General features: G+C 32.1%; 1 protein-coding gene across 1 annotated transcript; it reads right to left on the bottom strand.

Moving 5' to 3' along the window:
• Positions 1–4,361: 4,361 nt before the first annotated feature.
• LOC123272026 (spidroin-1-like) lies at positions 4,362–7,915 on the bottom strand. The gene is made up of 3 exons (XM_044738633.1): positions 7,791–7,915; positions 5,598–6,225; positions 4,362–5,505 (listed from the first exon to the last, which is right to left on the bottom strand). The coding sequence occupies exons 1-3, from the start codon at positions 7,800–7,802 to the stop codon at positions 5,318–5,320; spliced, it is 828 nt and encodes a 275-aa protein (XP_044594568.1). The 5' UTR covers positions 7,803–7,915; the 3' UTR covers positions 4,362–5,317.
• Positions 7,916–13,998: the final 6,083 nt, after the last annotated feature.

Consider the following 13,998-nt stretch of genomic DNA (forward strand, 5'->3'; position numbering starts at 1 on the left):
GCTGAAGACGTGGAGCACGTGATCTTTGCATGTCCTCGTTTTAACCAACAGCGCGATGAATTAGATAATAATGTAACAGCGAGAATTCAACCGGAGACAATAGTAGAAGAAATGCTGTCATCAGAAGCTGTCTGGAACGCCACGAGCACCTTTGCCACTGAAGTGCTTACAGAGTTGCGGTCCATCGAGAGAAAAAGAGCAGAAAACAGAAACTAGAAGGGAGATAGAAATAAAAAACATCTTAGCCACCAGAAGGAAGAGCGGCAGCTAATTCCTCCAACCGCGAAGAAATGCCTTACGGCGGTACCATGGGGGATCAGAGGATAGAAGAGAAAGGGGTTTAGTGGGTAGGGGCGCCAGCGTCGAGTTTTAGTATGACGCTGCGTCGAGTCGCCACATATCCAGGCCAAACATCTATGCAGAACATCTATGCAGTACATTTATAAAAAACACACACACACACACACACACACACACACACACACACACACACACACACACACACACACACACACACACACACACACACACACACACACACACACACACACACACACACACACACACACACACACACACACACACACACACACACACACACACACACACACACACACACATATATATATATATATATATATATATATATATATATATATATATATATATATATATATATATATATATATACATATAGACACAGTGACAACATCGCGAGGGTAGTCAGGGAAGCTTCCTATGACCTTAAAACGTCGAGATCTGATGAAAACTCGATTTTTTCAAAACAGGGTGAAAACAATAACTTCCTAATTTTTGAAAATCTTCGATTTTGTTAGTGGGAAGTTAAAAATGTCGCAGTGATTTTAAAAAAACACTTGTTTTCAAATCTTTTATTGACGATATCTTTTGAACTAATTAACCGATTTCTACGTTTTTGGCGGCAATCGACGCGGTTTTTTAAGCTCTATAAATTATGCTATGTCATCAAAAGTGATCCGAGAAGAAATGACGAAGTTATGTGAAAAAAACACTTTTTTCGGTTTTTTTCGGTTTTCTTTCGTTCACGCTATCTCTCGAACGAATCAACCGATTTTGATCGGGTTGACGCCGATCGGCGTGGTTTTTCAAGCTCAAGGGCGGATTAGTTTTTTAAGTTGATCGATAGAGCCGTTTAAAAGATATTCCAAAAAAACTACTTTCAAAAATGATTTTTTTCTTATTTTTTTTAAGATTTTTCAAGATTTCTTAAAATCTATCGGTCCGAATCGGTTCAAATTCTCAGGAAATCTAAGTTCAGCGTAGCCCTTTCGAATGGCACCAACCGCGATGAAATCGGTTCAACCGTTCAAAAGTTATAAGCGAGTCACATAGTCACACACACACACACACACACACACACACACACACACACACACACACACATACATACATACAGACATAGTGACAACATCGCGGGGGTAGTCAGGGAAGCTTCCTGTGACCTTCAAACGTCGAGATCTGATGAAAACTCGATTTTTGCAAAACGGGGTAAAAACAATAACTTCCCGATTTTTGAAAATCTGAGATTTTTAGCGGGAAGTTAAAAATTTTTTTTTTTTTTTGAAACACCCTAATATATATATATTTTTAATATATATATATATATATATATATATATATATATTTAATTATAATTAATTCATAAAAAAAAATAAATAAAAACAATATAATAATAATTAAAATGAAATATTATTAAAAATAATAAATTAAATTTTTAATAAATAAATATAAAAAAGGTTTATAAAAATATTTTCTTTACAAAAATTTATTCATTTCTAAATTCATTTATTTTGGGAGTGAATGCGGAGTGAATTTTATTATTAATAAAAATTAACTCCTTCTCGGAGTAAATATCACTCCCGCTGGGAGTGAATCAATTAAAAATCATTCACTGTTCATTCACTCCGCAAATTTTTTACAGTGTACGTATCCTTATTCTAACGATTTTTTTTTTTTTCAGTGTATTTGTTTATCTTTAGTCAATAAAAAAAATTGGGAATTCAGTCCACAGAGTGAATCCTATAAAAATTAATATTAATTAAATCTGTCTCGCTGTAAATTTCACTTCAGCAGAGAGTAAATCAATTGAAAATCATCAACTCCCAAATCACTCCGCATTTACTCCTCAAATTTTTTACAGTGTGGTAGTACTGAATAAATCTTGCTGCTCTTATTATAATTTTTTTTTTGTTTTTCAAATATTCATTGATAAATACAATGTATTTGAAGACCACTAATTAAAAATTAGAAGTTTCGTAATTGGTAGCATAAAACTCAAGAAAATATAATTAAAATGATATTAATTTGTTTACATTTCTTTTGATAGCAAGTTTAGTTTTAATTAACTCATTTATTCTTAGTTAATGAGTTTTTATATTGACCTTTGTGCGATAATTACTTACAAGTCTTTTGGTTAAGGAACTTGAAATTATTCATAGTCAAAGATTTCATTAAATGCACTACAAATGTTAATTAACCCAAATTAGTTAGTTAGCTTAATTAATAGTTTATCTATTGATTACAAATAAAAATAAATTGACAGCAAATATGCTCACAAAAATATCATTTCCAAACATGAATAATTTTTCCAATTAAAAATGGATTAGTTATTCCGTATTTATGTAACCAAAATAATGATGAAAATAACTTGAGAAAATTTGAATACATTAGTCTTTCACCAAACTTTTTTCAATTATCATACTTCCGGTTAAGTAAAAGATAATGAGAGCAATAAATACGGTACGTTTAGGTGTATGTTTGTCGAGAACAGGATTCGCAATTATCCTGACTTTCGAGTGGGTCGTTGATTCGCCGTAGGACCAAAATTACGAGGGCTGTTTGTTATTGAATAGTCTGCTTAAAGTACACGCTGCAAATTTAATTAATGACTTGAAGAAACTAAAAAAATTAATACCTTGGAAAAACAAATAGTCAAGAAAATTTATCGACAAAGATAAAGAAAAACTTTTTTAACTTTAACTAAATAAATATTTAACTTATTTTCTTTAAATACATTATCTTAATTTCTTTTTAGTATTTAAATTTTATTATAATTAATGCAAGTGGTTATTCGGAGCTAAATTGCGATATACACTGATAAAAGAATTTGTTTATATTTATCAAGCTATATTAACTGTTAATAGATGGTTTATTATTACATTATTAGATATTTTGATAAATGATTTGTTAATATTAAAATATTTTAATGAACATTTATTAATAAATGTACTTTAGTTGCAAAAAATATTTATTAAATGTTAAAAAGTGTTTATTGATATTCAATAAATCCTTTTATCAGTGTACTTCGTTAATAATGCACCGTACTATAATATGTATGCAATTAAGAAAATATTATATGTTGAGTTATTGCAAGCGAGGTACACAAACTTATGTCACAAAGGAATCGAGCAATTCATGTCATAATAACCGCTATTGATGGTCAGCCCTTGGAGTTAACAAGGTACCTTATATGTGCATAAAGTATTAATCTAATTGCTATAATTATTCTCATCACTAAGCAAAGGACTTGTTATTAATCGGTTAGTATATGTTATGCAAGATATTATTAATGCTAACGATGATAGGCGTTCTTTATGCTGAAAACTAGTATTAAAACGTATTTTTAAGTGTAGCATCGAACTTTAACAAATTAAACTATAATAATAATAATAAAAATTTTTTTATCTCAGGAATGTGGACAAGATAGGATTATAATAACAAATTACATTATTATTTCTGCAGAAATAATAATGTAATTTGTTATTATGATCCTATCTTGTCCACATTCCTGAGATAAAAAAATTTTATTTATGATAACTATGGACGATAATATTAACTATAATAATAATAATATTAATGATACATTTAAATATAAATGTTTCAATGCAACTCTTGAAAAATTCATTGAAAATTTTCATTGAATTATTCATTGCAAACACCAAATTTCTGATACAAGTAAGCGCTAAATTTACACAGCTGCGATAAATTTTAAATTGAAAAGCTGTAGATGATAAAATGTGGTACAATTTCAGTCGAATGTTTGGTAAAAATAATTTTTTTTAAATACTAAGCGAAAAGAGTAATCGACACAATATTATCAAAGTTATAAACAGACGATAGAATGTTTGTTTAAAATTGTTCAAATTGAATGATCCAACATCTTTTTGGTGTAATATAAATTGCAGGAGCTTTTTTCTTCATCATTTTAAATCCTGTTTAGTATAAGAATTTATTAACTATCAAATACTTAAGTTACTTATAGATTCTTATCACTACTAAAGGAAGGTTTAACTTATTGATAAACAAATAAAAGGCAGTAAATATGAGTTTTAAATACTGATGCTTTATTTTTTTTATATAAAGTATTGTATAAATGTATAAACGCTATAAATACGTGGTATCTATCTATGGTGGTGGTGGGGTGCTAGTCGTGATCGCATAGAAAGGGTATGACGAGGGCGGGCGGGGTCGAGGGCCGGCGACGGCGCGCCATCTATATACATTGATTCACTCACAGGAACGGCTGACCTACCACAACCCACCAGTCTCCTTCACTGATATAACAATTATGTGTATATATGTATGGTAACATTAGTAATATATATTAATGTATAAGTATGCATGTACAATACAAATACCCAATATATACACTGATATGTGAATATATATATACACATATATATTTATATATAAATATATATAGATATATAAAAATAAAAAAATAAAAAGGAAGAAGAAGACATGGACGAGTATGTAATAAAAAATATGTATGCTTATATGCTGCAGTGAGTTGAACATCTACAAAGAACCGTTTGATGGGCAGGTGTTACCTCATCAAGGGATAGTACCTTGTTAGTGAGTCGATCGGGTGAACTACGTTGGAAAACCCATGTGAGTAGACGGTAACCTGGCTGTTCAATAAAACAGAACAGCTTTGTTGGTTTTTCGAATCTCACTTGGTTTTATCCAAATTGGATTGCTTCTCATCGTCGAATGTCTACACTTCTAGCTGTGATGATGATGGTGATGCTGGAAGTGATGCTTGAGGTCAAACGGTGTAATTTTATAAATTTAATAATCCGTGGATGAGAGACAATTATTTGGTAAAGTCAGTAGTGTAGCCCAGATGGTGGTTGGGTGCCCAATTTATCTCACAAACTAGTGTTCAACTACTCCTTGGTTACATGCTGAGGGCTTATATTTTTAAATTGTAGATAGGTATGATTGTGGTAAGTTCGCCGCCGTCACCGCACCGAGATCGCTAGGGTCCTGGACCGTCTTACTGCCATTTACCGTGACCATGGCCGTGGATTGCTCCGGGGAAGATAGCTCCGTGGGAGCCAAGACCAGCGTGGATTGCTCCAGATGGTCCGTTGATCACAGCAACTCCGGCATCGTGTCCACCAATGGCACCGTGGATTCCTGGACCACCACCAATGACGGCAATGGCACCTGGACCTCCGAAACCTGCTCAAATTAAAATTAAAATTCAATTAGTTAATCATGCATTATTAATAATAATTGCCAATAGGTGACTGAACATAATGAAAAATACTGACCACCGAATCCACCACCGGGAGCAGCAGCAGCAGCAGAGCCAGAGCTACCGTCGTCACCGTTGATTCCACCGGCACCGGCGTAGAAAGCAACACCTCCGTAGCTGGGTCCAACAAGGCTAGCGGTAGCCTGGGATGGTCCAACAAGGGTGGCAGTTCCTTGGGATGGTCCTACAAGGGTGGATGGTCCGGCAGCGGGTCCAACAAGGCTGGCGGGTCCGGTACGGGGTCCTCCTACGGATTTAGCTCCTTCTTGGGGTCCTACGAGGTCTGATGGTCCGCTCTGGGGTCCAACGTTGGCTTTTGGTCCTTCTGCGGGTCCGATGTCAGACCTGCCTCCAGTTACTCCACCAGATACAATCTGTTGGACTCCTGCGGCACCAGCAGCGGCAGCAGCACCAGCAGCGTAGCTGGCACCAAGACCACCAGATCCCAAGCTGGAGGCTCCTCCTTGGAGAGAGGCTGCGGTTCCAGCACCAGCGGCGAGTCCACCGCTAAGTCCGGCTCCACCGTGTCCGGCGAATCCGTAACCACCTCCGTATCCACCGTGACCTCCGTAACCGTGACCGTGGTAACCTCCGTGGGCGATTCCGGCACGGGCCGCCGCCACAGCCAAACAAGCGAACACAATCTTTAATGAAAAATTTAACAGAAGGTTACGTTAGTTTTTAATGTTATTATTATTGTACAAGTCGTTGCTCTATGAAACAATTATTTGCAATGAGTTGTGTTCCTGGTACTTTCCCAACTCATTTCAAGTAACTATTCAGTGGCTGTATATGTCCGATTTGATTACAGGAAGCTGAGAACGTATCATGGCCGAGTCGTAACAGTCAGTCGAGTACCACCAGTATAACAAACTAACGATTATGGTCTAACGTCGCACTCTCGGCTGTCGGGAGGTGCATAATCGTTGCTTTCACTTTCAATCCTCGGGAATCGAATAATCTATCACCATTATTGCTATTGCTATTCTTATCCGGTGTATTATTGAGGAAATAGAAGTTTAAAAAAGTTGCTAGAGACAACTTGCAAGAATTACTGCTGCCCGATATTTACCTTATCATATCACTGTCATAACAGTTGAGGAAAATGTAAAAACAAGTCACGCGATAAATAATAATATATCCGTATTTTAAAATAATGTACGCGGAATTGAAAACTTTGTATACCGAGTTTAGCTGAGCTGTTATATCATAAAGGGTGTAACAAGCGAAACTAACTGTCGTTTTTAATTTATACAATATACACGGTGCTGTAATGTTTCATAATTGGAGTGATAGTACAAGCCGATTGCAATTTTGCTAGTTAACGAAACAAACTGGATACCCAAGATCCGTATTTGGGTAACGAATTCTTCCCAGCCCATTACGTTGCTAACTAGTGTACTGGGAGAAATATAAAAAGTAGGTTGATTGCCACAAACGTAATCGTAAATAGTTCATCATTACTGTATATATCTATATATATTTACTTATTTTATTTTTACTCGAGTTTTTTTTAAGAAAATAATTATTTTTAGTACGCGTTATTTGGAGCTAGAACCAAAAGTTCTAATTAAAATTGTGTATGTAGTTTCTAAACATTTCACGACGAGGTTTAGTTTTAGTTTATTTATTAATATATATACTGAACTGCATTTTTAATAAGTGAAGTACGAAAAAAAAAAAATGTTGAGCTATTAGAAAGTTTAGAAATTTATAAAATCTTGTTTGCCGGTTATTGTTTTTTCAAGTAATTAAAAATATTTTTTGCACTATTTTAAATATTATTTTTTTTATTAACAAAAAAAAGTAGTCGCGATGACTCGAATAACCGGTTTAGTGAGTAAGATTGATCTTAATAATGAGTAGTCATGCAATAACCGGTTTTACGGTACTCGTAGTATATTGGCGTGGTCAGTTCTTTGTTGTTATGAATGAGAAGTGATTTGTTGAGAAAATAATTAATTGAACTTTTCATTAAAAATTGATTAGTATAAATTTTGAAAATGTTAATGGAAAATGATGAAGAAATTTTAAAAAGTGATCAAAAAATTAAAAAATCAAGAGCCCTGAGAAAATACTCGTAGGACTTGAATTAATGATTATAATAATGAGATATGATTTAACAATAATAATTATGATGATGACAATAGAAAATATAAATTGGACAATAGGCTGTTGTATAAGCCTGTGACCATCCCGTAATACTCACAAAGGTCTTCATATTTGTTGTGTGTATGGTGGGTTGATAGTCCGGTGAATGACTGACTTGGGTTGGGTCGGTGGGCCTTATATACTCCTAAGTCTACTATGGCCACGCTCCACAATCACCATCCTTTCGAAAGCAACGCGCCTCCACCCTCCTCTCCCCATGAAAAACTATAATCCTCAATTGCCGATATACGATGGTCGTATTTAGTGGTAAGAGGTAGGGCGAGGAGGTACGGGGTGGATTGCTAGGTAGGCCAGCAACAGCTTCGTCTACCGAAGCTATTTCTCCCCTGGCCTCTCGCTTTACCGCTTTGGGTTTGCCTTCGCCTTCTCTCTCTCTTTCTTTTTCGCTCCTTCTCCTCAGAGACAACCTGAGAACACCGTACCAAGTGCACCAGGCACCGGGTTACCTGGTCACCTACGATACGCGTGCGGGCGTGGTGTTAAGTCTAGCTATTGCACTGGTCCATCGGCAGGTGAATTTACATCATCTGATATAGCTTTTGCTTTTGCCGATTTCTATCCTTAATTTTCGATGCCTAATTATTTAGAGTTTCAAATTATTGTTTGCAATTTCATTTTTTAGAGTCAAAAAATATTTCAGAAAAATATTGAATTTATAAGAACTGTTGCACGCAACGATCACTGTCAGATCAAAATAACAATCTTACGTAAATTCTAAGTTCACGTAAACTCTATTACCTTCAATTGAAAATAAAGATAAAAAAAAAATTGTATACAATTATTACAGCTCACCAAAAATTGAAAAAAATAAGTATATATATTTTTATATATAATACTTTTTTCCGTAACTGACCAATATTTTTTAATTGTGTCGATTTATGTTTAGTCCGCATTTATTTTCGTTACAATGGATCAAACTTTCAGAAGCATAGTTGACAGTATTTCTTTTAGAACACGAAAAATATTGATCAGAATTAAAAACATATTTTTTAGGAATGTTTTAGAAAGTTTGATAACTATTTTTTGATTAAATATTAACGAACTTTGTATGAATATTTTATTAAATAATAACTATGGAAAAATAATAAAATAAAACCTAAATAATATAATACCTCAGTTTTTTAAAAATAATTATAAATTGTAACAAATAATTTGAGTATAATTTCTTAAGCAAAAATCAAACAAATCTGATTCTTTAAAGTTTAATGAACTCATAATTTCTATAAGATAAAAACTATTAAAAGGATAAGAAACCATTTCTTAAGAAGACAATGTGGAAGATTTGTTTTAATAAATACTAGGTCAAGGACGAGAGTAGTCCAGAAAGATCAGCCATTAAATTAAATTACTTAGATTGTTACGATAAAGTTACTTTCAACTGATGCAACTAAAGAGTTTACTATTGCTGAGAGAGCAGATTCCGATAACGTAAGGCTGGATGCACAGCCAGATATTCGGGGTTATCGTAATATAACTGAGATTTATTACTCAATGACCACTTGGGTGGGTGCATTGTCCGGGAAATATCGTCTTCGAGTGACCACTTCCCAAGTTGTTAGACTCTTCTGCTCATTAATTTACTTTTTTCTCGAGCAATAAAAATAAAACCACATACTTGGAAAGATAGTGCGACATTTAAACCTAATTAACAGTGTGCTGTTCAAAGTAAAATTTATTTATTTATTTTCTTTTGGTTGTAGTTTCAGTTATAAATTACCAAGTTTGATGACATGACAACTTTCCCCTAGAAATTTATCACATCGGAATTCAATGCGGTCAGCTAACAAAATATCTCGAAAAGTTGTCGCTTTAAATTGTGTCAAAAAACAACAGTGATTAAAAGTTTACGACAGAGCTGCTGAGAAGTTGGTTTTATCAAAATAGAAAAAAGGAGTTTAATTTTTTTTTCAGTAGATTGCTTACTGTCAGCTAGTAAACGATTACTTCAACCTACTAATTTAATAGTTGATTGCCAGAGGGTTGATTCCCACGTCAATTCATGTGAATTATCCTCGGGTAGTCGTGTTCTCATTTTTTTTCATAACTCGATACTGGATACTTAACTCTGCAAAAACATCTAACGATTAAGTTATTCTTAATGAATAATGAATAGTGAATAAATTGAAACAATGCAGTAAGAATTATTGTTGATAACAGTACTCGAGAGATGAAAAAAGTTTTATTTAGCATGCAGGATAAAGAATTGAAGAATGAGCTTAAAGAAAAATATAGAGCAAATATAAAGTAAAAAAAAAAAACTAAGTTGAAAAAATGTAATTTCATTTCCTGATAAATTTTTCGTGAAAGTGGTTATATGTAAAGTTTTTTCCACGATCATATCGTAGAAAGTGAAAGCCATTATTCGACAGTAGAGAAAAAATGCATCAGCGTCCAATCAGCGTGAGCGGAGCTAAGACGGCAATGGTTATACAGTCCAGAGCTCGTGCGAATCTTTTTCGTTCGGCCGTGACCGGTTTATATATATATCTGCGTGTCGCGTTGTTAAGACTCCCATTTGCCTTCACCCCAAAGTAACGCGAATAACGTCGACCGCTTGTGGTTTTATCGCACATTAAACGTTCTTAATCAAATAGTCTATATGTGATTAGTCATTAATAGTTTATATTAACTGCAGTTTTAGCCTTTTTATTGTAATCGTAAATCATTTTATCATTACTAACAGTAAATTCATTTGAAGATCTCTATATATTGTCTTTAATGAAATGGACTAGATTCTGTAAAATAATCGGCTATAAGTTTTTATCTAAATTTTGTTATTGTTACTGTGGGAATTTATCATTTAGAGCAAAAATTTATTATAATCGTAGAAATAGTAATCGAAAAATTTTAACCGATGATCTTACAAATACATGAGAAAAGACAAAAATAAATATTCTAAAAGTTGGTGAAATTTATTTAATAGAAATATCAATAAAAAATTTCGGTTAAAGTTAGGTGTAGTAAAATGGCATCGTTTAATGAAATGGTGGCATGCACGCACGCAATTAATTTAGTCATAAAGTTATGTTTCAGACAGTTGATAATTTTTTTGATGAGTATTTTTTCTCTCTTGTAGGTTGCGCTTTATTCAGAATTAATTTATTGCTAATAGGAAGGATGAATAAGTATTGAGGTGTTTCGAAAATTTGTTCCCAAAATTTTTTTACCATTTTAAAAGGTGTCGTGAGCAGTAAGCGAAAAAGGTTTTTTTGAATATGTCAAAATTTATCTGATGAAGTTTAAATTCCTTGTGCTACATATTATTACCGAAAATTTGTTATTATTTGGAATTTTCCCATTGATTAGTGCTTACAAGGCATAAAAGTCCGAAATTTAAAGTTTTTTTCATCTTAAAAACGATTGATATAAGCCGAAAAGGTTAACGACAAATTTGATAAATTCCAAGAAACGATTAACTTGAAATTTTATTTTATTGATCAAACAGATATTTTTATTGATGGATTTAAAACTCAACATATTAATATGCAGTCATTGAATTGCATTAATTAATCTCAAAGAAAAAGCTACAAAGAGTATTCGATAAAAAGAGCAATAATGTATTATACTAACAAGGTTGTGTTTTGCTCAATCTCATTGTTAGATAAATAAGTAACGGTCATGCTTCTATTGACATGCTTTTTTACAAGTAAATTAAATAAAATTTGTCACGCTCAATTCAAACATTTTAATGCTTGGTTACACAAACTATTAAATTTTCTTCTAATCTTTTATTTATTTCTTTATTGAGTAGCTTATAACTTTTTTGGTCAGCTATCGAATTTACCAAATAACATCGTACTAAAAGTAAAGAGTGTATGTAGCCGATCGATTCGCATTGTATGGGACCCAGGAAATTGCAGTGACATGCGAAGGTGGAGTTAGAGGGAAAGTTCCGATAGTTTTTGATACGGGGGTTTTTTTTGTTTTTTATTGGCTTCTATCATTTTTCGGGGTCAACTAGAAAGTATTAAAATGTTAAACTAATACATTCGCCATCTCGTGTGCCGTATATTATCTCTTATCTATTTCATCGTCTTACGTGTGATACTTTCAATCTGTGCACATGCACATTATTATCACGTATGCTAATATTAAATGTGATACACATATTTTATAAATCTTAATAGTTTTAAAAAGATATACTTTTAATAAAATTAATAAAAATGTAACGGTACTTTCTAGATTGCGTGAGTTAATAACTAGTTTTAAATGTATGCAAATTATTGATAATTAAATATGTGACAGTTTATTGAATATGCATTAGACAGTGTCGTTTTTGCAGCATTTTTTTATTTTAATTAAATTTATTTAGTATTTCTAGTTGCAGTTGATAAACTTTTAAAAAATTTATACTTTTTAAATTTGTCACCATTTTTTATCTGAAAATATTTGTCTGCTGTTTCTACATGGGAAAATATATTTGCCACATACGTACCCATGAAAAAATTTTCTGATCAGACTATATCAGAAAATGCCTTGATATAAGTATATCAGACTATGTACCCGCCCCGGTAAAAAAAATTATATATCATTATATTACATAATTATAAATGAAAAATAGCCCTATATAATTACGTATAATTAGGTATAATTATATATAATTATTTCCATAGGAAAAAAAAAATCAAAAATTAAATGTGGACTTATCAGATCATATCAGGCCAGATATGAACATATCAAAAATTTTTATATGGCCTTATCAGCTCATATCAAGCCTGATCAGAATATTTTTTCACGGGTATTTGTATATCCCGACAAATTGACTATCTATACGACAGGGAGAACTTTATATTCGACTTTGCCCGCATGTATTCATGTACATGATAATTTTTTAATAGGTTATCGATATGTGTCCTATAATATATTATACGTTGTGTCCTAGAGTGATTAACTGTTACAACTGTTAGGGTGTATGAGTAGTAGAACCCACGAATTATTCGTTGATGAGCAGGATTCAATAATTTGGGTCATCCAAATAGTTTAAATATTCAGTATAGAATTTGAATTAAATGTCACGATATTATATTAGCAACCTGCAACCACTATGTGACTGCCAAGAATTAATCATGATTAAAATAACTTTGGCTTAGTGATTTTTCGATTCTTTTAATCACAATATACATAGAAATAAAATTATACTAAAAATTGCTATAAAAATGCCGTAATTCTTAATATTGAAGAATGAAATGTCGGACCCAAACGAAAACATTTGAATTTATATGACTTTAGATCATAAATGTAATATCTTATACATGGATATATACTATATACATAGTTTATATACTTTCGAAATGAATTAAAAAAATAATATTGCTATGACGAGATTAATTATCAATAATTTAATAGATAAATGTGACGATATAGACTTATAGAATCAATAAACTATTCAAAATTACCCTAAAACTTAATATAAAAAATTTACTATCACCAAAAAATATATATCAATCATGGAAAAGCATTTTTTGATAATGAAAAATTTAACTATAATCACTTTCAAAATAAAAATATGTCAGTCCCAAAATTATCTATTTTCTTTTGATTATATGAATTAATATTTATAACCATAATCACGTGTAAAAAACAAAATTTTAAATATAAAAATTTTATCTATCGTAAAATTCGAATATATTTAGAGATACTTCGAAAACTTATAATGGATAACTATCGCTGACAACCATATGAAACCTTGAAAAGACATTAAGCCAATTTCTTTCCAATTATATTAAACAACAAGTAAAAAAAAAAAATAAAACATGTTACCATGTAAATACGCTGGAGACAAAATTTTTTTTATTCTTTTCATTATAGAGATTATTATTAGAAAAGAAATTATAAATTTTTTGTTAATGTTATCTGGTCAGGATTATTATTAACTTTTTTCTAGATAGATGTTAATGTGATCAAGAAGAAGCATCGGATTGGAAACACGGAAGTGATACAGCCGATGCTTTGTGTATTTTACAGGGAATACTGCCGTTGTAGTCAGACTGACATTATTATAATTTCATGTCTACCCTGTTCTTTAGAGTCGACGTTACGCTTCATCAAGGTTAAAACGGAATCTATATAATGCAATATCACATCATTTTTAAAATTTTAGCACGTTATTATTATTTCATAGTAAGACAAAGAGAATGCATATTTTATGTTAACTAAATTTCATTTTTCATTTTCTATGTTTATTTTTGCATTTACATTAAAATAGACTTGTGTGAATAAAAAACATGAAGTATAGGGTGCTAGAA

Source organism: Cotesia glomerata, linkage group LG1, assembly GCF_020080835.1.
Source record: "Cotesia glomerata isolate CgM1 linkage group LG1, MPM_Cglom_v2.3, whole genome shotgun sequence".
NCBI lineage: Eukaryota > Metazoa > Arthropoda > Insecta > Hymenoptera > Braconidae > Cotesia > Cotesia glomerata.